This window comes from Hyperolius riggenbachi, chromosome 4, assembly GCF_040937935.1.
Source record: "Hyperolius riggenbachi isolate aHypRig1 chromosome 4, aHypRig1.pri, whole genome shotgun sequence".
Classification (NCBI taxonomy): Eukaryota; Metazoa; Chordata; class Amphibia; order Anura; family Hyperoliidae; genus Hyperolius; species Hyperolius riggenbachi.
Genome location: NC_090649.1, coordinates 205,697,551 through 205,722,867, shown reverse-complemented (window position 1 = coordinate 205,722,867; position 25,317 = coordinate 205,697,551). Strand labels below are relative to the sequence as shown.

Below are 25,317 nucleotides of genomic sequence, written 5' to 3'. Positions count from 1 at the left end.
TCCACGCAAGATCTCACCTCGTGGGGTGTCAATGGTTCTGAGAAAGGTGAAAAAGCATCCTAGAACTACACGGGAGGAGTTAGTGAATGACCTCAAATTAGCAGGGACCACAGTCACCAAGAAAACCATTGGAAACACATTACACCGCAATGGATTAAAATCCTGCAGGGCTCGCAAGGTCCCCCTGCTCAAGAAGGCACATGTGCAGGCCCGTCTGAAGTTTGCCAATGAACACCTGAATGATTCTGTGAGTGACTGGGAGAAGGTGCTGTGCTCTGATGAGACCAAAATAGAGCTCTTTGGCATTAACTCAACTCGCTGTGTTTGGAGGAAGAAAAATGCTGCCTATGACCCCCAAAACACCGTCCCCATCGTCAAGCATGGGGGTGGAAACATTTTGCTTTGGGGGTGTTTTTCTGCTAAGGGCACAGGACAACTTAATCGCATTAACGGGAAAATGAACGGAGCCATGTATCGTGAAATCCTGAACGACAGCCTCCTTCCCTCTGCCAGGAAACTGAAAATGGGTCGTGGATGGGTGTTCCAGCACGACAATGACCCAAAACATACAGCAAAGGCAACAAAGGAGTGGCTCAAGAAGAAGCACATTAAGGTCATGGAGTGGCCTAGTCAGTATCCGAATCCAATAGAAAACCTATGGAGGGAGCTCAAGCTCAGAGTTGCACAGAGACAGCCTCGAAACCTTAGGGATTTAGAGATGATCTGCAAAGAGGAGTGGACCAACATTCCTCCTAAAATGTGTGCAAACTTGGTCATCAATTACAAGAAACGTTTGACCTCTGTGCTTGCAAACAAGGGTTTTTCCACTAAGTATTAAGTCTTTTATTGTTAGAGGGTTCAAAAACTTATTTCACTCAATGAAATGCAAATCAGTTGCTATCTTTTATTTAAGGTTATTTTTTCGATTTTCTTTTTGATGTGCTATCTGCCACTGTTAAAATAAACCTACCATTGAAATGATACTGTTCTGAGACTTTTCATTTCTTTGTCATTGGACAAACTTACAAAATCAGTGAGGGGTCAAATAATTATTTCCTCCACTGTATATATGTTAAAGGGACCCCGAGCAGTGCCGGAATTTACAAGATTACACTTACACGGGGCCTTTTCCAGCCCAGAAAAAGCGCCAGGTAAGTGTAATCTTTTAAATTCCAGCACTGCTCGGGGTCCCTTTAAGAAGAATAGTGGGTACAAGTAAAAAACAAGAATTTTCCAAAAAGACCTTGTAGTTTTTGAGAAAATAAATTTTAAAAATGCAAAGAAAATAATCGTTTTTAAAACTGAAAGATTACAGTTTAAAACCCATGTTTCTTTGCATTTTTAAAATCAATTTTCTCACAAACTACAAGATCTTTTTGAAAAATTATTTTTTCCACTTGTACCCACTATTCTTCTTAACATATGTAGCAATTTTGGTAGCCATAGCATGCATGGGGGGGTTTGCAATTAACCGTCAAAGTCGGCATAAAAGTTCGCAAAATTGTACGAAAATTACACCAAAAATTACGTGAAATTATGAAATTTCGCATTATGATGTTTAATTGCAAATTTCAATGCAAAATTTCAGCCCACCATTGGATCTCACCACTCATCTAATCTCTACAACATGTCCTTTAACCTCCCTGGCAGTCAATTAAAACTGCCAGGGGGCAGCGCAGCACTATTTTTTTTTTTTAAATCATGTAGATAGCCTAGCGCTAGCTACATGATAGCCACTGACCAGCGGCATCCCCCCCCCCCGGATCGCCCCCGGCGATCAGAGCAAGCAGGAAATCCCGTTCGTTGGCTTCCCCGTCGCCATGGCGAGGATTGTGATGACGTCATGGGGAGTCCCGATCCACCCCTCAGCGCTGCCTGGCACTGATTGGCCAGGCTGTGCACGTGGTCTGGGGCGGGGGGCGGCGGGTAGTGGCGAATCAGCGCGGCGGCGATCACATAGTACACGCAGCTAGCACTTTGCTGTTACAAAAAAATTTTTTTGCAAATCGGCACACCAGTACCTGAGCGGTGCCCTGCGGTGGCATAGCCCGAGCTCAGCTCGGGCTTACCGCCCAGGAGGTTAAAAGGCCTCTTTTTCCACGAGCAGTTGATAAGCAGTGAAATGCCTTTCAAACGCTCACAACTGCTTTGCTGCTGCCTGGTAACTGCTTGCTGCTGCCTGGTAACTGCTTGCTGAGCACACAGTTCAGCTGCTCATGGAAATGAGGTGTAAAGGTTTATCCTGAAAAGAAACTGTGGTGAAAATGTAAAAAAAATTATAAATAAAAACAATATAAGGAGAACTGCTTGAAGCTCATCTGCAGGTAGTATTCACAGTATATAAATGTTTATTATGATTACTTATTTATAGAGCGCCAACATATTCCATGGCGCAGTACGAAAAACAAACATGGGGTACATAATACATACATACATAGCTATACATCAAGATATGGACACTGGCACAAAATACAGACTTGATCATTACAATGACAAATGTAACATGATGAATAAAATGTATAAGAAAGTGCAAGCTCTGTTAGACCAAGTTTCCTCTCTTCTGTAAACGAGGATTCTATAACTAAAACTTCTAAGACACAAGTTCTGCCTATAGAGATCTAGGAAAAGCAATATTATTGCCTGTATTTGCTGAGCCACAGTACCTTCATGTTCCACGCCTGGAAAGGAAAGGTCATCTGCTCCTTGCCACATGGTTTTCCCTGTTTCGCCATCTCGGAGAATCATTGAATTTCTATTAGGTTAAGGTGAAAAACAATCTTGCTGTGTTTTGAAGCAGAAGCAAACATTGGCTTTCAAACCATAAAAAGAACTACCATATATACAGTGAAAATTTCCAAAAGCAACACAGTAAAATCCCATAAGGAACACCTCACCAAAGGATATGCTGGCAAAGTAAAAAAAGTGTTATAAGAGGGCATTTTGGTGCATTTTAGGCCATTACACACCTAGAAGTTCTGGTTCACCAGGACCTTGTTGGGAGATCTGTAATTATGCAAGAAAGACACTATTCTGTACCATACAGAGAAATTGCAATGCTTTTGGGATTCACAGCATTCTATCAAATTAGGAAGAAAAAAAAATAAGAATGGCACAAGCCAGATGTGACAAAGCTACACTCCTAAATGGCTGGTAGTTGACCTAGAGGTCACCTCCCACCTGTGTGGGGTCATAATATTGGGCTTTAAAGGATACCTGTAACCAGGGGGATCCGTTCAAGCCTTACTCTTCCTCTCTGCAACCCCTCGTTTCACTGCCAGGCCCCTGTTCCAGCATCCAATCTTAATGTCAAGGAAGCTTTCGGGGGTCCTCAGAAGGCTGCGGAGGTACGAAGGTCTCCAGAATATTTCAGAACATGGGTGGCTACGTACTGCGAAAGACCAGCTAGTCTTGGGAAGTACTCGGAGACCTGAAGACATAGCCCGATGGTGAAACAAGGAGACTCACAGAGGACTGGGAAGGCTCTAAGAGATCCAGAGCCTTACCTCTTCCTCCATGAGTAGGTCACTCCCACCCCCAGTGATTAGAAGGTCACCTAAACTGAGATGCATATGTAGGCTGCCAAATTTATTTCCTTTTAAACAATACCAGTTGCCTGGCATCCTGCTGATCTCTTTGGCTTCAGTAGTGCCTGAATAACACACCTGAAACCAGCACGCAGCTAATCCATTCCAGTCAGACTTTAGTCAGATAAATCTGATCTGCATGCTTGTCTATGGGTAAAAGTATAAGAGACAGGATCAGCAGGGCAGCCAGGCAACTGTTGTTTAAAGCAGTAGGATCAGCCATACTATGCCAGGGAAAAAACACATATATAAGTAGATAAATACTTGATCTACTTACATAACACGTATTGTACTGTCCACGTTTTGATTTCAGTGAATGTTATATAAATGACGAGAATTCTGTTCCTGGTGGGGGCCATGTCTTTTGCCCACAGTTAAGGCTAACTCGTGATGTCATTTCTGCCCTTTACTTTTTTTCTTGTCTCCTCCAATCGCTGAGTCGCCTCAGCCTTGCTTGTAAACACAAGTGAGTAGGGGATTAGGTTTCAGATAAGCAGCTGGCAGGGAAATAAAGGAAAAAGGAGGAATACATTATAGATAAAAAGAACCCCCAGCATGCAATTCTTTGGCACCGACTACTAAAGGGCCAGTGCTCCTTAAGTATGTGATAACTCCAAATCATAACAGCAGAAAAAGTTTTGAAAGTTTTGAATGCAGGATTAGCATCTTTATCATTTAATACACTCAGACCAGTTGCTGTTGAAATTTGATTTTTATGGTGACGATACTGCTTTAAAAGGAAATATATTTGGCAGCCTCCATAACCCTGTCACTTCAGGTGTTCTTTAACGTTCTATGGCTTTATCCACCCGGCCCTATGGCAGGCCAACATCACATATCTTACCTTAAGAAGGTCCTTAACTATTTTTAGCACTTTTTATTTTTGTTAAGCACGCTGGCAAACTAGCCTTTGCATCAAGCTGTACATGCTGACACACCATGCTTACAAACAGCACACATAGGAATGAAGCCACTTTGACATGATTGTGGTTCAATTGGAATGTTGGTACACAACTGGCATTACCAGTTATCACGGGCATCCGTAACATGTTCACATCACAGATTTACAGGAGGGGACTGCAATGACTGGCAAGTGAAGAGAGAACTGAGGTGAGTTGTCTGCCACGCCCTAGCTGACATCGCAGCTGCCCGCTTTATACCCATGGACACATAGCAAGGAGCAATCAAACACACATTGCAATTAAAATTAGCAATAGTCTTGTTTCACATTGCTGTAAATTATCAAAAAGCATTAGTCAACTGATTTGGAGAGTCTTTTCTATGCTTCAAAGATAAAAAATTAAAACAGATTTACTAACAATATAGTGAATTATTGATATGAGCTCAAAGTTTCCTTTAGCACAGACTGTTGTTAAAATTTAAATTTGCAATCTAAACAAAATACATTTCGTGTCAGCTGTATTCCCTGCTTGGAGCATAGTGCAGGCCCTAACAGCATGGCTGAGGTGTTATCTCTTAACTGGATTAAACAGCTTAGGATCTAGTCATCCCTGTTAGGGGCCAGGGTCACTATAATTAGAAGCATCAGGCCATGTATTCTGGGAGGGAGCATATACAAAGCAGCAAAAATGTAGCTAACACTTAGCAAAATTAATATTTGCAGGAAACATCCTGGGCAGTGGGCACAAGCAGAAAGACCAAATTACATTTTTATCAAATTACAGCTACCTGCTTAAAGAGACACTGAAGCGGAAAAAAATTATGATATTATGATTTGTATGTGTAGTACAGCTAAGAAATAAAACATTAAGATCAGATACATCAGTCTAATTGTTTCCAGTACAGGAAGAGTTAAGAAACTCCAGTTGTTATCTCTATGCAAACAAGCCATTAACTCTCTGACTAAGTCTTAAGGTGGCCATACACTGGTCGATTTGCCATCAGATTCGACCAACAGATAGATCCCTCTCTGATCGAATCTGATCAGAGAGGGATCGTATGGCTACCTTTACAGCAAACAGATTGTGAACCGATTTCAGCCTGAAACCGTTCACAATCTGTTGTGGTGGTGCTGCTGCTGCTGCCCCGCCCGCATACATTACCTGCTCCGCCGGCGCGACTCCAGTCCCCCGGTCACCGCTGCTCTGTCTGCGCTCTGGTCTCCAGGTCCGGCATGCCTCACTTCTTCTAGCCCGGCAGGAAGTTTAAACAGTAGAGGGCGCTCTACTGTTTAAACTTCCTGCCGGGCTAGAAGAAGTGAGGCATGCCGGACCTGGAGACCAGAGCACAGACAGAGCAGCGGTGACCGGGAGACTGGAGTTGCGCCGGCGGAGCAGGTAATGTATGCAGGCTCTATTGCGTCGGTCGTCGGGCACTCGAACGCCGCTAGCGATGCGCTCTTTACCCGCGGGCGATCGACGGTTATTTTCCACACGGCGCGATCAACGGGATCGGACGAAATGGATCGAAATTCGCCGTGTAGCGTGAACGATTGGCAGCAGATTCGATCCCAGTGATCGAATCTGCTGTCGAAACGGGCGCAAATCGGGCCAGTGTATGGCCAGCTTTAGTCCTGGAGAGGGCTGTTATCTGACTTTTATTATCTCAACTGTAAGTGAACTGTTCCCTTTTTCTCTGCTAGAGGAGAGGTCATTACTTCACAGACTGCTCTGAAAGACTCATTTTGAATGCTGAGTGTTGTGTAATCTGCACATATTATAGAATGATGCAATGTTAGAAAAAACACTATATACCTGAAAAGTATGAGAATATTTTCTTTGCTGCTAATCTTCTAGTAATTATTCATAGTACACAACCAATTCACTATATCATATTTTTTTTGGGCTTCAGTGTCTCTTTAAAAGTGCTTATGAAACCATTACATTATTGCCTAATACTCCTGTAAATTAGGTGTGAAGCTTCAAGACAGATTCTGACCTGGAAGTCATGCATAGTAAAATGTAGATAAGTCCTTATGACATTCTCCTCCCCCCAATACTAATTTTCATGTACAGCACAGAGATACTGCAGTCCCCATCACAGATTCCCTACAGATTCCACACCTGTGTCTGGTGGTTACAGCATCTGGCATAGTAAATTCCCCCCAGGTAGCAACACAGGAAGCAGTTTTAGCTACATGTAGATTGAGCCGTTGAAGAGAGTCAAGACACCGCCTGTTGAAAAGGGGGCTCACTAATATTTTAGCAGGTGCCCTTTTCAACAAGGCATGGGGGTTAAGGTTAGGTGCGTAGAGAAGGAGGAGGGGCTTAAGGTTAGGCACCAGCAGGGGAGGGTTTTGTGTGAGAGTAGGGAGGGGTCATAGTAAAATATTGGTAAATATTAACAATATTTTACTGTAGTGAAGAACTAGTAGAATATCACTTATCTTACAGATATTCTACTACGATCTAAATTTCTACTCTACTCTGAGCTATGTAAGTGCCAAACCCAATTCTGGGCATGACCCGGTCGTGCTTGGCGAATAAAAGGATTCTGACAACTAGCATGAACGTAGATGGCTATGGGTAAAAAAAACAAACAAAAAAAAAAATTCCCCTTTGCCCTTTTTTGGATCTCAATTTGGCTAAATTGACATACATGTAAAAAAGGCACCTTGAAAAAGGGTGTAGGGGATTGCCACTAGTAAAATATCACTAACTTATTTACCAATATTTTACTATGGCTAAACTTAATCCTACTCTCACAAAAAACGCTTCCCTGGTGGTGCCTAGCCCTTAGATCCCCCCCCCCCCCAGTGGTGCCTAACCCTAAGACCTCCCCCTGGTGGTGCCTATCCTTAAACCCCCCTGGTGATGCCTAACACTAACCCTGTGGTGGTGCCTAACCCTAAGACTCCCTTCCCTACTGGTGTCTAAACCTGACCCCTCCCCCCGGTGGCGCCTAACAAAGTTATCTGCAAGCCAATTTTTTTTTCTCACAAGCCTGTCTGTGGAAATTGTCCCTCTTGCCGCTAATCAGGTGCCGAAATTTACCTTCATAGCCGCATATCGCAGCTATTGTAAAAGCCGCAATTTGCGTAAAAGGTAACATTTGAAACCCTGAGGTAACGGCTGCTCCTGTGCGCCCATAGGCACCTATAATAAAAGCCGCAATTTTTGGCTTGTTAGGGATAACATGCCAAAAATTGTGGCTTTTACTATAGGCGCCTATGGCGACATCGCTTTTACCGAAAGGGCTCCTGCGCCCTTTTTTCCTTGCTTCGCTAAATTAGTGCCTGTGTATGTTGTCGATTGCTTTTCTCAAAATAATATCATTCAAAGAAGACTATTTGATACACTGCTGCATACATCACAAGTTTACCCATTTGCAATAGCCTTGCCAGATGGAAAAATGTTAGGTTAGATGAAATAAAACATTTCCATAGCTAGCATTATGCGCGTGCGTTTATATGAAATACATGTCTAGAAAATCCTCAAAACACTTTCAAAGGGCTCAGATACAGCAGGTTGTTATATCTTAAAGGGAAGCGCATTCCCGCTAGTGCAGGAACATTAACACATACATTTTTACACATTACTGGTTCAATGCGTAAAAATGTATGCATTGAACCAGTAACGCGTAAAAATGTATGTGTTAATGTTCCTGCACTAGCGGGAATGCGTAAAAATGTACGCAATGCGGCCCGCCGACCTCCGAGGTCGGCAAGCTGCCAGCGGGGGACTGGAGCAGCAGTGAGTGACTACGAGAGCACAGGATGGCTGCATGGGGCTGGTAGAAGCCCCAAGTAAGTGAAACTCATTTTTTTATTTTGCTTGGACCTTCCCTTTAAAGAGTCCTTTCTTGTTCTCAAGAGGTCTGCTTACAGATTACATGTATACACATCTCATATAGAAAAATCATGTGCCACTGAGGATAACATCAGAAGTGCATACACTGCAAAGTCTAATAGTCTCACTGATCACACTGCTGCAAGCATTTTTGTTCAAAGCGCAACGCTAAACGGGATCAGCAGTGCAATGGACAGAAACACATATGGTGTGCGATTGTGTGCATTGCGAACGCATGATCATCTGTGTTTCATTGATTGAACGAGGTCTAAATGTACTGTAGGATATTTAAAGGGAACCTTATCCATAGTAAAAAATAAATAAAAACGTGATTCATTTATCTGGGGTTTCTACCAGCCCCCTGCAGCCGCCCTTTGCCCGCGCTGTTACTAAGTGTCCCTCCAGTCCCGCAGCAATCTTCTGCTGGCCAGCCAACTGGCGAGTCGATGGGCCACTGCTCATGCGCGGCCATTCTAGATCATGCTCCCATCGACAGTAGAGTTTTCCCATACTGCGCATGCGCAGAGCGCTCCCGTGGTTAGGCGGCACACAGACCAGGGCCGTGCATCATAACGAAATTAGAGCTCTGCTGGGGAGCGGAGGATAGGTTTATCCCGGCGTGGGCACAGAGCGGCTGCAGGGGGCTGGTAGAAGCCCAAGATAAGTTAAACATTTTTTTGTTTGTTTCTTAAGGCGCGTACACACGGCATACCGCCGCAAACGATGGGTCCGTCAGACCCTCCGGCTGGGCGGACGTTCAACCGACAGTAGCACGTGTGTACACGATGTCGGCAGACGGATAAGGCTGTTTCTTAACGATCCACTCAGTGGATCGTTCAGAAACAGCCTTATCTGTCTGCCGACAGCGCATACACACGTGCTACTGTCGGCTGAACGTCCGTCCAGCAGGAGAGTCTGACGGACCCGTCGTTTACGGCGGCATGGGGTGTGTGCGCGCCTTTACAGTTAAGGTTTACGCTACGCATCTTATAATTGTATGACTATAGTAACAAGCCTTGTCTGTAGTTTATTGTAAGAATATTTTTACCATAGATGCCATGGATTCTGCTGAAATCTCCTTAATTTACTGATTAATTTGCTGGTTAGGCCCCAGGCCTGGAAATCAATATAACAAATCACAAGGTGGCAGACACAAAGCATGGGTACCGATTCATAAAAAGTTTTTCATTTTGCACTTTATCAGTAAAATACATTTTGAGCCCCAATATGTTGGGGAGAAAAAAAGCACTAAAATAAGTTAACCATTTCCCAACTGCACATAGGTAGCGGAAAGTGGCCACACGTGCACACGTACGTATGTGCACCCTCACCCACAGGTGTTTCGGGATCCTGACTCCTGTAAAATACATCATTTTAAAACATCCATTTTGCAGGTAGTGGTTAACCTCCTTGGCGGTTATCTCAAGTCAGGTTCGGGGTGGAACAAACAAGCCAGGAGCAGTAACCCAAAGCATGACTCGTGGTAGCCTCTTGCAGGACTGTGCAGAGCCTTATGCGTAGCGGGTGATTTCACTCACCTCCCAGGGGATCCAGGCACCGACAGCCATTCTCCTTCCTGTCCTCCGAGTCTCTGCATCCCTCAGGTGAGATTGCCATTGTGGTCATGACGACAGACAGCGATCTCACTACAGGGTTACAGCACCACCCGGAGGTCAGAGGGAGAACCGCAGTGCTGCATCCCAGGGAGGCGAGTAAGTACTGAGGCTGCTGCAGATCTCTCTGCAGTGCGATTTTTCCCCCCGGTTTAAGGATCTAAAAGCCTGCAAAATTGCACTGCTTTTAGACCCTAAAATCCGGAAAGAATGAGAACGCCAGGGGGGTTAAACAGAACTTGTCTTTTTTCCTCTGTGCAGGAGCGACTCCATGCTAGGTGTGAACACTACTGCTCACTGCGCAGTACATGAAGGATATTAAAGATGGAGGAGGTCCCACAGGCAGCAGAGGAGTAGTAGAGAATCGGGGAATCCTCCGGAGCATCCAGAGGCTTCCCTTTACTATGGGAAGTATCTACCTTTTTTAGGATTCAGGTTTGCTTTAAAAGGCTAACACACATTTGCAATATCTGTTGTCCAAGATAATCTTTGAAGATCAATTTGGTTGCAGTTTAGGAACAGTACGGATGTGCTGCTTGTTAATTCCACTAAATGTTAACCCTGTTAGAGAATCTAATTCAAATTGCCAATCTCTCAATTTTGAAAGGGTGGGAAATATAATCAGAATCATTTATTTCGCCAAGTACAACGGGGGTTGTACCCGGAATTATTTTTGGCACATACAGAGTTGGTGATGGTACAGAAAATACATACAGTAATACATACAGCAAGTAAGTACATACAATAGAATATCCATAGCATGGAATATACACAAGAGACAAAAACCATAGTGTAGGGCTTTTGAGTGCTATATTGAGTGGAGCTGCCACAATCCCGTTGCAGCGCTCAACAGCTCTGCAGCAATTCAGATGCCCTACAGAAGGTCTGGAAGGGATAGTGCAGAGAGAAGAGAAAAGAGGGAGAGAGAAGGATAGCGAGTAGTAGAGAGCGAGAGAAGAGAGGAATGAAAGAATAGATCAGAATGAGAGTCAGAGAGTCCCCTGGGGTTTCAATGGTGGCTGGCTAGCAGATTGGATCACTGCTGTGGTTAGAAAGTTCCTAGGCTTGCGGCCTAGTCTGGTGAGGTTGGATTTGTAGGCCCAAAAGAGTCTAAAAGGAGGCCTTTAGGCAGAGGAGAGCATCCCTGGTGCACGTATTCCTAGATGCCTGCTGGCTGCACGGCTCCAGGGCATGGAGATGCTGTGAGGCCATGGCACCAAGCCAGGGATGCAGGATGCACCTTAGGCTGAGGTGGACTCAGGGGGCCACGGTGAATTGGCGTTGCTGCTGAGGGGCAGACCTTGGTGGCTGGAGCCAGGGACTGTGATGCTGGTGGCCTGTCTGATGTGCCCATTCACCGGCTGTGTGCAGAAATAACCAACTTACACCGGTCGCAGAGATGGAGCAGCAGATGCAGACATACCTCCCCTCAGCTGCAGCAATGGAGCAGCCCGCATATAAAATAGCGTCCTTATGCCCAGGGCTGTGGAGTAGGTACAAAAATCATCCGACTCCCAACTCCGACTGCTCAGTTTATGAAACTACCAACTCCGACTACGGGTACCCAAAATGGCTCCGACTCCTTAGTATACTACTTACCAGGGCTGTGGATTTGGTCCAAAAATCATCCGACTACGACTCCTCAGTTTATGAAACCACCGACTCCGGGTACCCAAAATGACTGACTCCTCGACATCGACTCCACAGCCCTGCTTATGCCATCAAACTATGGGGGTTGATTCATTAAACATCGATAATATTATCATGCACGCAAAGCACATGTCAATTTTACGATTACTTCCGTGCGCGCTATGATACACTGGTAGCGTGACCAGCGGTACTCCAGTAGCGCAACCAATTCTATGGAATGGGTGGAGACATCATGTGACGTCCTATTGCCATGGAGATGAGAGTCGGGAATCAGTGAGTGAGGAGATTTTCAAATCCCCCGCCACCCGCTCCCAAAAATGCAGGAAGGGGGGGGGGGGGGGAAGAGGAATTCAGCTGCCTGTCAGTGTGCTGCAGTAACAGAGCTGCCCGTAGTTTGCCCAGTGCTGCCTTACAGTCACCCCAAAGAATGGTATCATGCAAACAAATGAGAAATTGAGTTTATGATGAAAAGTGATTCTGGGCCCCAATGAATTGAGCTTCAAAATGGTGGATACAGAGACATGGAGGCTTTCAAGGGGCTCTAAATCTTGTAATGAGAAGACTGGCTAAATATCCAGGGTAATGCATTTTTATCCAGGTTATTCAGCCATGCATTCAGCTAACATAGCTGGCTATCCAGCTGATCTGGTTTTCACCTTTCTCTGACCTCCCCTTACCTAAAGCACAACAGTGTTCTCTGATTGGGACGCAGGTCAGAAGAGGTCGAAAAAAGAAGCATCTTTGCTCATTTAAAAGAGCAGCAGTTCTGCATATACAAGCAGAAAGGTGATCAGGAATGTGGCACAGTCTAGGTTTGCTTTAAAGTGAACAGAGCACCATTTTCAGCACACAGAGCATCTGTTATATGGGAACTGTTGACCGCACCACTGATATAGAACCACCTCAGTACAGAGTCTAAGTGACCATGTGTCTTCACCAACACCCCCCTAATGGAGATGCTGGAACACCCCCCTAGTGGGGATGCCAGACTTCGCTGCCTAATGCCCACCAGGTTGCGCTGAAAGTGATCCCACAGTGGTTTGGAGAACAGGGGACGCTGCTTAGCGGAGTAGGCATGAGAGGTATTTCAGTAACAGGCCAGAGGTCGAGGCAGGCGGCAATCAGAGTATAGTCAAGGTCACAAGCCGAGGTCAGGACAGGCGGAGATCAGAGGGTAATTGAGGTCACAAGCCAAGGTCAGGACAGGCGGAGATCAGAGGATAATCGAGGTCACAAGCCAGAGTCACAACAGGAATCAAACAGGATAATACGCCAGGAACACTAGCACAAATGCCACAAACTGTCAGAATGAACAGCACTGCAATAGAGGGTTGTGCTGTTTATATACTGTGGCAGATAGAACTTGGCGCCGCAATTAATGCCTGTGCATGAGCAGTGCGCAACTCTATGCGCACAATGGTTTGCGCATGCGCGCGTAACAATTACAGCATAACGCTGTACGCCGTAAAGACCCAGAATGGACTATAAAGCTCAGCGCACCCGCGTGCGCGTAAGGGCACGGGAACGCCGGAGGAGACCAGCATCTCAGTATAACAGCATCTCAGTAGCACATCAAAAATGCATATTAACAATAAATTCCATTCTACCTCTTCTTACATTTAAATGTTTATTATTGTCCTACTTCCGCCAGGCTGATGTCCACAGAAAGAGGAAAGAACAGGCAGATAAGGATTGCAGTAATTAGCAGTAGCAATACTTCAAAAGGTTTAGGGCTCTTTCACATTAGGGCAGATTTTCTGCGTTTCAACGCAAAGGATAAAGTTTGCGCTACCCAAGGTGAAATGAAAGTCCATAGACTTTCATTTTAGCTTTCACATATAACGCAGCCTTTTTGTGCGTTGCGTTCCACTGCACCCAGGCGCAGTTTTTTGGCCAACGCTAGCTTTATGCGTTACAATGTTAGTCAATGTAAAACGCACACTATGCGCGTTTTTAATCCGTTAACGCAGGCAATCAGTCCCAGAATGCAACAGAGGAACAATGTAGAAAGTTGACAACTAAAAGAAAAGAAAAATTACCTGCGTTTTTCTATGTGCAGTAACGCATTGAAAACGGATTAAAAACGCACACTCACTGCAGTGCAACGCATATCAAAACGCAGTAAAAGGCATACAACAAAACGTATGCTTTGAGCGTTCTCCAACGCAAGCTCTGATGTGAAAGAGCCCTTAGAGAGTTGCACTTGATTACCTTCACACCTTCCCCTGGATAAATAAGGGCAGAGGGCAAATTGCAGCTTCTACTGCTATTAGAAGCTAGGACAAACTGCAGAAAAAGAAAGCTGCTTGTATCCCTTTAAAGTGGTCCTCAACTACCAGTGATGTAAAAAGACAAATCAAATTGTGAAACAGCTGGCATACTACGGCTTTTACTGTACATCATCCACAGTGACATTCTACAATAGTTACTACTGAAACAAGTTTTTCCCCTTTTAAATATAAATCTTCTCTGGACACAATCCTAGAAATCTCACAGAAAAGGAAAAAAATTAAAACAGATGTAGCAGATATTTTTCCAGCAGGTTTAAAGGATTACACATATTAAATATTTAATACCGAGTAGCTGATGGCAGGCTCAAGTAAAGGTTCGGCCCGAGTTATTGGAATATTTGTCTTCCATCTATCCCATAATGACACCTAGCATTAGTATCTTCCTGAGAGTATTAAAAGTCCATCACACTTTAAGACACAGACAAGCTCTGTAGAGAGGAGAACTGGCTCAGTTCATTCCCCATGGCTATAAATGACAACGAGATGTGTACATCTGCATTAGAACTTTTAGGAAGAATGTGTGCCTGTCATGAACACACTGGAGCAGTGCTACTTTCCTAGATGTTTTATAAATTCCACTTCAGTTCTGTCAAATATTCAAAGCCAATGGATAAACTTCTATACTAAGAGCCAAAGACTTGATCCTGCTACCTGCCGTGGGGCAAGACATAAACTGGCTACAGCACTAGCATTTTATTTATACAGTACCTGCTTTAATGCTATATAAAAGGGAACACAGCAAAAAACAGACCAGCTCAATAGACTTATAAGTTGTAAAACAACTTGTTTGTGGTTATGCTTCATAAGGCCTTTTTCACATGGGAGGCTGATCCGCACGCTTGCAGAGCAGCACAATGTCCTGTTTGCCGCTTGCAAGCCATTTGGGTGCAATTTAAATGTAGTAACACCACTAATACGTGTGTCAGCAATTGACACTTGGCGTTACCTGGCAGCAAAGAACAGCAACATGTCTCATCTGAGTACAGCTGCAGCAGTGCTCAGGTGTGACTCCATCTAGGGCCTGACCAGTGCTGGTAAAGAGTGCTAACAGGGGCATACGTCCAGTGCAGGAGAGCAACTGACAGGCGGTGAAGAGGCCTGAATGTATTTGGGAGCGTAAACGGTTCTCCTACTTACGTCACACAGTCCGTGAAGTTCTGTCGACCCTCCCTAGTAACAGGACATCTTTCAAAAATCAAGCCTATGGCTTGATTATATTGCTGTCCCTGAGAAAGGGGTCCTATGTGTTCCAGAAACATTGGATTGATGAAAGTCTAAAATCAAAGAGAAGTGCGTCTGATCTGATTTCCGATCAATTTTCTGAACGCTTTTCCATTCACTTCTATGGAAAATCGATCGGAAATCAGATTGGACCTGTTGGAAATAATCGACCTGAGTATATCTGTCAGAAAATTGTATCTTGTGTACACAACATAAAGGGCTTGATTCATCAAGCTGCACTGCTAAAGCAGCGCAGCTCTATGAGAGGAGCGCGATCTCAGCGCAAGCTATGCTGCGATAGTGCAGCATAGCGTGCACTGGTAACTGACGCGCGCTCCTTGTAACCAACAGCCGCTCTACTGAACCCGCCCTGAGCCTAGAATAGCATGCGCTGAGGTAGACAATAACCCCTTGTGCCTGGAGAAAAGGTAATTTCGCAGGTCATTTCGGCGTGCTATGTATATGGCCATGCAACAGTGTAGTTCGGGTGGTGGCGATTGCTGGACCCTAAATTACTTCTACCTCTCAGTTGCCAAGACGCAAGAGTGGGAATAGTAATTAACGGCTCCCGGAATCTGAGCGGGAGCAGGGTGAGCCGTCATTTGGCTCACCCTGCGCAAAAGTGACCAGTTGGCGATAATCCATGTATGCAAAATATCACTTATACCAACTCTGCAGGTAGGATCATTTCCAAAGTGTAATCAGGGCCGGTTCTAGACTTTTTGCTGTCTGAGGCAAACTTCTGAAGATGCGCCCCCACCCCCGATTTGGAATGATCGCACAGCAACAGACAATTTACTTCATTTAACCTCTTGACGACCAGCTAACGCCGATTGGCGTAAACTGGTCGTCAAGAGGTTACCATGGAAACGGCCGCTCAATCGAGCGGCCTTTCCATGTCAGTTCACGGAGGGTGTCTCCGTGAACAGCCGGAGAGCCGCCGATCGCGGCTCGCCGGCAAAATGTAAACAGGCGGGGAAGAAATCCCCGCTGTTTACATCATACGGCGCTGCTGCGCAGCAGCGTCGTAAGGCAGATCGGCGATCCCCGGCCTCTGATTGGCCGGGGATCGCCGGCATATGATAGGCTGAAGTCTATCCTTCAATGCGCAGGACAGGGGGAGGGAGGCAGCGGCGAGACGGCGGAGAACGCTGCGGAGGGGGGCTTTGAGGAGCCCCCCGCTAAGCAAATGCAGCCGGCGGCGATCAGACCCCCCCAGGACATCCCCCTAGTGGGGAAAAAAGGGGGGTAGTCTGATCGCCCTGCTGCACTCCTGATCGGTGCTGCGGGCTGTAGAGCCCACGCAGCACCGATCATTGAAAAATCCCCTGGTCGGCAAGTGGTTAATGTGTTCACATGACATGCTGCAGCTCAACACAATAGCACACTGTAATGGATTGTGGAGATGCCGCCGAGCGGTCTGGCAGCGGGGCGGCTGTCTCCGCGTTCAGACCGGCGGTTTCCGCACAGCAGCATGCGTCTGGTTTGCCTGGGCCTTCTAGTGCACACAGATGGAGAGCTGCGCGCGCGCTAGAAGGCAAGCCCTTTATGCCAGTAGGAGAGGGATCAGCTGATCAGGTCGATCAGCTGATCCCAGTGCGGTTACTGATTGGCTGAGTGGCGCAGGGCGGTGCGGAGGAGCGCTGCAGTATATATAGATCTTGCTGGTCAGTCTCTGGTTGTCTGCCGTTGCGAATACTTACGTGTGAGCACTCAGACCTCAGTCAGATCCCACAGTGTGTTAGAACCAGGTGGACCTGGGAATTCACACTTAGCCAGATTACTGCTGTGTTATACTTTAGACCAGTTCCGGGGTGTTGAGACCAAGGACCTCACACCCAAGCTTAGGATCACTGTGTCATTACTGTGTTATACTTTAGACCAGTACCGGGGTGTTGATACCAAGGACCTCACACCCAAGTTTAGGATTACTGTGTCATTGCTGAGTTATTCTCTAGACTAGTTCCTGGGTGTCGAGACCAAGGACCTCACACCTCAGACTAGGACTGTGCTTTATATCCGTTATGACTATTTGTTCTGTCGACCTCTCTCTTGCTTTCTGATTTGGTACCTCTGCATATCTGCCTACCTGTTGCCAAACCCTGCCTGTACCCGGTTACTGAATCAGCCTTCTGTCTCTGTACCTTGTCTGCTCGTGTGTTGCCGACCTGGCCTGCCTGACCCTCCAGGCTGTCACCCTGCCTGACCCTCCAGGCTGTCACTCATCCCTTGAGTGCTCAGTCTATCTGTATTAGCTGTGACACTATTCCACCAAGAGTCAGTTAGCTATTAGGACTCCTGCTCCTCAGAGAATCCGGCCTGCTAGCAGCCAGTGGCCTCTACTCCTCTGGAGTCCCTTGGCTGCAGTACAGTCTATTATCTGATCACCAAGTATCACTGGTTGCCAGGTTCTCTCTATTCCCTCTCTCAAGGAGATACACAGCCGAGGGCCACTTGCCCCTCAGGTGGTTCCTGGCCGAGCTGCCTGTGTCTCCCACCTCACAGGAGATAGCCTACAGTTACACGAAACACTTACACTTCATTAGGTGTCCAGAGGTTAGTCATACTTGTATTATTGGTGATTCTGCAGATCATCCATAATCAAGTATACATCTGTATTATTGAGGATTCTGCAGATCATCAATAATCAGATTCTCTCTGTGTGCTGACACCAATCGTTACACACACTGGCTCACCCTCAACCACTCCATTCCTCCTCAGTCAGGACAGCAGTGCCACCTCCTCCCTTCTGCAGTGCAGTGCAAGTCTAATGAAATGCTGCTGCTCTCCTGCCTCACTGTGAGACTCCTCGAACAGCACAACAAGCCGCTTTTCCCCAATGATGACCTCTTCACCTCGCTTGCTCTCCTCTCACATCTCCTCCCACTCAGACTGCATGCTGTTAGTGTAAACACAGTACAAACATGCTGCCCCTGTCTGTCCAATCTCTGCACCTGTTGCAAATGTTTCACCTTGCTTCGTGAGAGAACCGGCCCTGAGTGCATTATGGCAGCCAGCATGAAACAAAACAAAAAGATGCAGCAGTAGCCAACAAAGTGAGAGGACACTGCAATCAAGGTATTTAGGTATGCAGATTAATGCAAGGCCAATCTGCGAAACGCATAATCATTGTGCAATAAATGTTTTTCAGTAGCTGTTGTATGGCTCATTCTTCTACAGGAGGTAGGCCGACTGCACATCAACTATTTGAATATTTTTAGGTATTTTATTATTATGGGCACCTCTTCCCAATAGCTCCCCATTAGGAGTTGGATGTAGGAAAAAAATAATTTACACTGCATTTTACTCTAGGACAAAATGTACATCTTATATGCATGCATTTTTTTGGTGGTCCTTTAATTAGCGATGTACAAGGTTTTGTGCATTGCAGATCAATACTGCCCTCACTCACCTCTTCCCTTTGCTAATAGAGTAACTCTGTGGCCAGCCCTGCAGCTACAGTATCTCATAATGATGATGATAATCTGCAGAACCACAGTGCTGGCCACAAAGAGTTGAACTTCTAAGCAGCATAGAAAGAAGCTGGAGAGTGGCAGCGGTTCACTAGTTGGGAACAACCTGCTCTGCTGCCAATCCCCTATTGTTGGTCTTATTGCAAAATGGTCTTATAATAAGCCCATGCGTTTTTCCTAATTGCTGGCCAAGCTCTTCTGCAGATGTGCACAGAAATAGGCGACCTTGAAAAAAGAAGACTGCAGTTATCAGCCAAGGAAACTAAGTACAGCAGATAACAGACACATTGTGCTGCTAACAGTATAATCTTGTTATAGTAAACCCCAAGGGACCCGGGAAAAGTGGTTTACTATACCAGAACTTATCCCAGAAATGGCTCAGCATGCACTGGTACATTCTCTCTGTAAAGGACCAACTCTGTACTCCCATTGGAGGTACAGTATAGTACAAGCACATTTGGTGGGCTACAAGGTTAAGTATACCTTAGGGCTGCATAGCCAGGATAGAGAATTTGCTGCTAGAGTATCCAGGGGTCCTTAAAAATTTCAGCCATCACTGAATAGAGGCAGCCACTTGCTCCGATACCTCTGTGGGCGAGACTTGCAGCACGTGTCCTGCAAAACGTTCTGCTCACAATTGGGTCAATCATAAGCCAACCACATCAGAAATGTGAGGGGCTCCTATACCTTCGCGGGCAGGACCTAGCACTCTCCACTCTGCTTAGTTTTGCAGTGAGACAGCTTACCCTGGTCTGCACTACAAGTGAAAGTAGCCTGTACTGCAACAGGCTACCAGGATTGTCATAGCCTGAGAGGCTCCCTTTGCTGAATCTATCATTTAATTTGGCACGGTTATTGGACTGAGGAAGCGGGCTCAGACCCGCGAAACGCGTTGCCTGTGCTACTAATAAAATCTTTTGTTAACACAAAGATTTTTCATAACTGAAGTAAGCTACCTCAATTTTCTTGTCGTTTTTAAACGCTTTTATAAAACCACCAGGGTGCCTCTTTCACCAAAATTGTGAATCCTATGGGAGGGCTGCAATGATACTTTTATCAGCAATTGCAAAGTGGAAGTAGTAACACTGCATACTCTTTTGTTCACATTCAGATTATTCATTTTCCACAGGCTGCTTATTTGTACAGTACTGTATATCCAGTGACGGTGCCATTCTCCTTGTCTTACAAAAATTATCAGGCATCAACTCACTTGCAACCAGCCTGAAGACAGCAGCCAACCATGAGTTTCACACTGACATAACACGCATACTTCAGCTTCACGTAGGGGCCAAAAAACATGTTTACTATAACAGAAGTTTTATTATATGTGGGTTTACTATATCAGGCGTTGCTCCCATAGACTTATAATGGAGTCTGGCCTGTAGCTGGAGAGGTAGTTTACTATACCCAAATGTTTACTATAAAGAGAATATACTGTACTAAAGGAAGTACAGTGGGAAGAAATGGTGTACAGAAAATGGCAGCCTTGAGGAGTAATAATTTGAAATATATGACAGTAACAGAAGGCAGTTTGTTTGCTTTAGGCATAGAGAGCAGTAAGTAGAAGGAGTGTCTGCAGACAGCACTGAGTTATGGTGGAGGGTTTCTTGCAGGTTTGGGGCAACACATCGCCACATGGAGTCATGAATTTGGCCAGAATTGAGGGAATCATCACTGATCAATACAAAAATATATCCATCCTTCATGCAATACCAACAGAGGTGTCTAATGAGCCTCAAATTCATTCTCCAGTAGGACAAGGACCACGTCCCACTCTCTTGCCAGCTCCGGTCCACCTCACTTATGGGCTTGTTCTCACTAAGGGTGTTTTCGCTGTTTTTTTTTCTTTCTTTTTTTTAAGCGCTGGCGATTTAATATCACTTTAAAATCGTTTCTGCAATGTTGCTCTATGAGAGTGTTCACACATGAGCGATGAGCTTTCTTTCCAATCGCAAATGCGGCTCCTGCACCATTTCCTGAGCGTTTGCACTTCAGTACAAAGTATAAGGAAATCGCAAAGCGCTTGAAAAATCTTGAAAAAAAATTTTGCCCAGCGCTTTTAAGAATAAATGCATTGTATTTATTCTGTTCCAAGTCAAAGTGTTCACTTTCTGAGTGTTGTCAGGAAGAAAAAAAAAAAAATGGCTGGACAGAAGCGCTTATCGCTCTGAGTGTGAAGGGAAAAAAATCGCTTTCAAAAGTGCTCACAAAGAGCTTAGCACTTGCAATAGCATTTTTATAATATGAACTAGGCCTTAACCTCCCTGGCGGTAAGCCCGACACAGTGTCGGGCTAGCCGCCGCAGGGGAACGCATCGCCCCGGGAGGATTTTTTTAAAATAAAATGTGTTACCTTTTGTTAAGCTAGCACTTCGCTAGCTATCTATGCCCCCAAATCTCTCCGGTCCCCTCCGATCGCCCCGATCACCTCCGGTATACGTACCCTCCAGGGATCCCGCGATGGCGCAGCCTCCCAATCAGCACCCGGCTTCGCTATGGGGAGGATCGGAACTGCACATGACGTCATGACGTCCATGATGTTATGTCCGATCGTCGCCATAGCGACGAGGGATGCTAATTGGGAAGCTGTGGCTCTCATGGGATCGCGGACAGGTGAGTGTTGCCGGCGGTGATTGGGGGGGGGGGGTCCCGGGGGACTTGGGCAGTATAGTTAGCTAGCCTAGTGCTAACTAACATTAAAAAAAACAACATTTAATTAAAAAAATCCCTCCACGGACGCAGCCACTTAAACTGCGTACCGCCAGGGAGGTTAAACAGTCTTTTATAAAAGGTGGAGCTTGCCTGATCACCAGGGGAGACTGGGTCTATGTCTGTGCGTGCCTTACCCACATATCTAGAAGCTGGGCTGTGTCCCAGTGCAGAGTGGGTGTATGATGGGTAAGGGCATAATTACATTCCAGCACCAGGAAGCACACGGGAAAGAGTGCTAGACTAAATAACTACAAGCTAACTTTTCTTATGCTGCTGTCACTTACAGTACAACGATAACAACAAAACATTTGTAAAGCACTTTTCTCCGGTAGAACCCAAAGCGCATAAGCTAGTCTCAGATAAGTACATAGTGATTGTGATCACAAATGCCTCCTGTTCCCCGCCGCCAGCTACCTTCGTTTTCGTCTGACAGGCTTAATGCACCTGCGCAGGCGTCTCCTTCTACGCGTTCCCGTCTGCAATAGAGTCCTGTGCAGGACGCTATTGCAGACAGGAACACGTAGAAGGCTACGCGTGGCCAGGCCTGTCGGCAAAATGAACGTAGCTGGTGGAGGGGATAGTAGGATCTGACAGTGACTGCGAGGGCACGGGACAGCTGCAGGGGGCTGGCAAAAGCCCAGGTGAGTAAAACAGATTTTTTTTTTCTTAGGCCTAAAATGAACCTCCAGACTAAAAATCTACTCAGCAGCACTGAAAATGTTTGGTGTTTCTTTAACAGTTTCACAGCATGAGAACTTGTTTTTCTTACCCAAGCCTCATTCTTTAGCTGCACAGAAGCTAAGCTCCGCCCCATCAAAGAAATCTGCCCGAGCATTTTTCCCCTGATGCCATCATGCAAAGCATGATGGGATTTCTGATGATGTTGTTCTCGTTACCTAGCGTGCACAGCTGAGAGGTGTGATCAGGACACAGGACAGTCGGAACTGTGTCTCATGCTCCCTGTCACCTCCTTTCAACCAAAAAGATGGCTGCCCCATGAAATCACAAACATTTGCCTGTTCTTTTAAAACAGGGTGGGTAAGAGATTATATTGCCTATCTATTTTAATTAACATAACTAATGTAACTTAACCACATAAGGACCACAGTCTTTCTACCCCTTAAGGACCAGAGCCTTTTTTTCCCATTCAGACCACTGCAGCTTTCACGGTTTATTGCTTGGTCATACAACCTACCATCTAAATGAATTTTCCCTCCTTTTGTTGTCACTAATACAGCTTTCTTTTGGTGCTATTTGATTGCTGCTGTGATTTTTAGTTTTTATTATATTTATCAAAAAAGACATGAATGGTGTCAAAAAAATGATTTTTTTTTAACTTTCTGTGCTGACATTTTTCAAATAAAGTAAAATTTCTATATACATTTTTGTCCAAATTTATTCTGCTACATGTCTTTGATTAAAAAAAAAATCGAATAAGTGTATATTTATTGGTTTGGCCAAAAGGATAGCGTTTACAAACTATGGTGCCAAAAGTGAATTTTCCCATTTTGAAGCATCTCTGACTTTTCTGAACACCTGTCAGGTTTCCTGAGGTACTAAAATTCCAGGATAGTATAAATACCCCCCAAATGACCCCATTTTGGAAAGAAGACATCCCAAAGTATTCACTAAGAGGCATGGTGAGTTTATAATAGATTTTATTTTTTGTCACAAGTTAGCGGAAAATGACACTTTGAAACAAACAAAAAAAAAAAAATGTTTCCATTTCTGCTAACTTGTGACGAAAAAAAAAAAATAGAAATCTGCCACTGACTCACCATGCCCCTCTCTGAATACCTTGGGGTGTCTACTTTCCAAAATGGGGTTATTTGTGGGGTATGTTTACTGTCCTGGCATTTTGGGGGGTGCTAAATTGTAAGCACCCCTGTAAAGCCTAAAGGTACTCACAGGATGTTGGGCCCCTTAGCGCACCTAGGCTGCAAAAAGGGGTCGCACGTGGTATCGCCATCCTCAGGAGAAGTAGTATAATGTGTTTTGGGGTGTATTTTAACACATACCCATGCTGGGTGGGAGAAATATCTCTGTATGAGATTTTTTTTTTTTTTTTTTTTTTTTTTTTTTTTTTTTTTACACACAATTGTCCATTTACAGAGATTACTCCCACCCAGCATGGGCATGTGTAAAAATACACCCCAAAACACGTTATACTACTTCTCCTGAGTACGGTGATACCACCTGTTTAACACTTTTTTGTAGCCTAGGTGCGCTAAGGGGCCCAACATCCTATGAGTACCTTTAGGATTTCACAGGTCATTTTGAGGCATTTGGCTTCTAGACTACTCCTCACGCTTTAGGGCCCCTAAAATGCCAGGGCAGTATAGGAACCCCACAAATCACCCCATTTTAGAAAGAAGACACCCCAAGATATTCGGTTAGGAGTATGGTGAGTTCATAGAAGATTTTATTTTTTGTCACAAGTTAGCGGAAATTGATTTTTGTTTTTTTTTACAAAGTGTAATTTTACACTAACTTGTGACAAAAAATAAAATCTTCTATGAACTCACCAAACTCCTAACAGAATACGTTTGGGTGTCTGCTTTCTAAAATGGGGTCATTTGTGGGGTTCCTATACTGCCCTGGCATTTTAGGGGCCCTAAACCGTGAGGAGTAGTCTTGAAATCAAATGTCTCAAAATGACCTGTAAAATCCTAAAGGTACTCATAGGATGTTGGGCCACTTAGCGCACCTAAGCTGCAAAAAAGTGTCACACATGTGGTATCGCCGTACTAAAGGGAAGTAGTATAATGTGTTTTGGGGTATATTTTTACACATACCCATGCTGGGTGGGAGAAATATCTCTGTAAATGGACAATTGTGTGTAAAACTAAATCAGAAAATTGTCACAGAGATATTTCTCCCACCCAGCATGGGTATGTGTAAAAATACACTCCAAAACACATTATACTACTTCTCCTGAGTACGGCGATACCACATTTGTGACACTTTTTTGCAGCTTAGGTGCGCTAAAGGGGCCCAACGTCCTATTCACAGGTCATTTTGAGGCATTTGGTTTCTAGACTACTAACGGTTTAGGGCCCCTTAAATGCTAGGGCAGTATAGGAACCCCACAAGTGACCCCATTTTAGAAAGAAGACACCCCAAGGTATTCTGTTAGGAGTATGGTGAGTTCATAGAAGATTTAATTTTTTGTCACAAGTTAGCGGAAATTGATTTTTTTTTTTTTTTTTTTTTTACAAAGTGTAATTTTACACTAACTTGTGACAAAAAATAAAATCTTCTATGAATTCATCATACACCTAACGGAATACCTTGGGGTGTCTTCTTTCTAAAATGGGGCAGATTAGGGCCTGATCTGATGGATAGGAGTGCTGGGGGGGGGGGGGGGGGGTAACAGGAGGTGATTGATGGGTGTCTCAAGGTGTGATTAGAGGGGGGGGAATATATGCAAGCAATTCACTGGCGAGTTGATCAGAGGGGGTCTGGGGGGCTATCTGAGGGTGTGGGCGGGTGATTGGGTGCCCGCAAGGGGCAGATTGGGGTCTGATCTGATGGGTAGCAGTGACAGGGGGTGATTTGATTGATAAGTGGGTGATTAGAGGGAAGAACAGATGTAAACAATGCACTTTGGTGGAGATATGATGGTGGGTCTGTGGGCGATCTGATGGTGTGGGGGTGATCAGATGCCTGCAAGAGGCAGGTTAGGGTCTGAACGGATGGGTAGCAGTGACAGGTGGTGACAGGGGGTGATTGATGGGTGATCAGTGAGTGAAGGGAGAACAGATGTAAATATTGCACTCGGGAGGTAAGAAGGGCAATCTAAGGGTGTGGGCGGGTGTTTAGGTGCCTGCAGGGGGCAGTTTAGGGTCTGATCTGATGGGTAGCAGTGACAGGTGGTGATTGACAGGTGATCAGTGGGTGATTATAGGGGAGGATAGATGTATACAGTACACGGGGGGGGGGTGATCAGGAGCCCCCAGCGGGCAGATTAGGACCTGATCTAAAAAATAGCGTTGACAGATAGTGACAGGGGGTGATTGATGGGTG

General features: G+C 45.2%; 1 protein-coding gene and 1 long non-coding RNA gene across 2 annotated transcripts in view; one reads left to right on the top strand and one right to left on the bottom strand.

The window, feature by feature from the left end:
* The window catches only part of PDE6D (phosphodiesterase 6D), a 65,607-nt gene that overhangs the window by 8,343 nt on the left and 31,947 nt on the right, over positions 1–25,317 (bottom strand). The window contains exon 3 of the mRNA XM_068281277.1: positions 2,664–2,752. Coding sequence (XP_068137378.1) covers positions 2,664–2,752 — 89 coding nt within the window. The remainder of the gene's footprint in view (positions 1–2,663; positions 2,753–25,317) is intronic.
* Positions 1–25,317, top strand: part of LOC137571719 (uncharacterized) — a 230,080-nt gene that overhangs the window by 184,258 nt on the left and 20,505 nt on the right. The gene's annotated exons all lie outside the window — the stretch shown is intronic.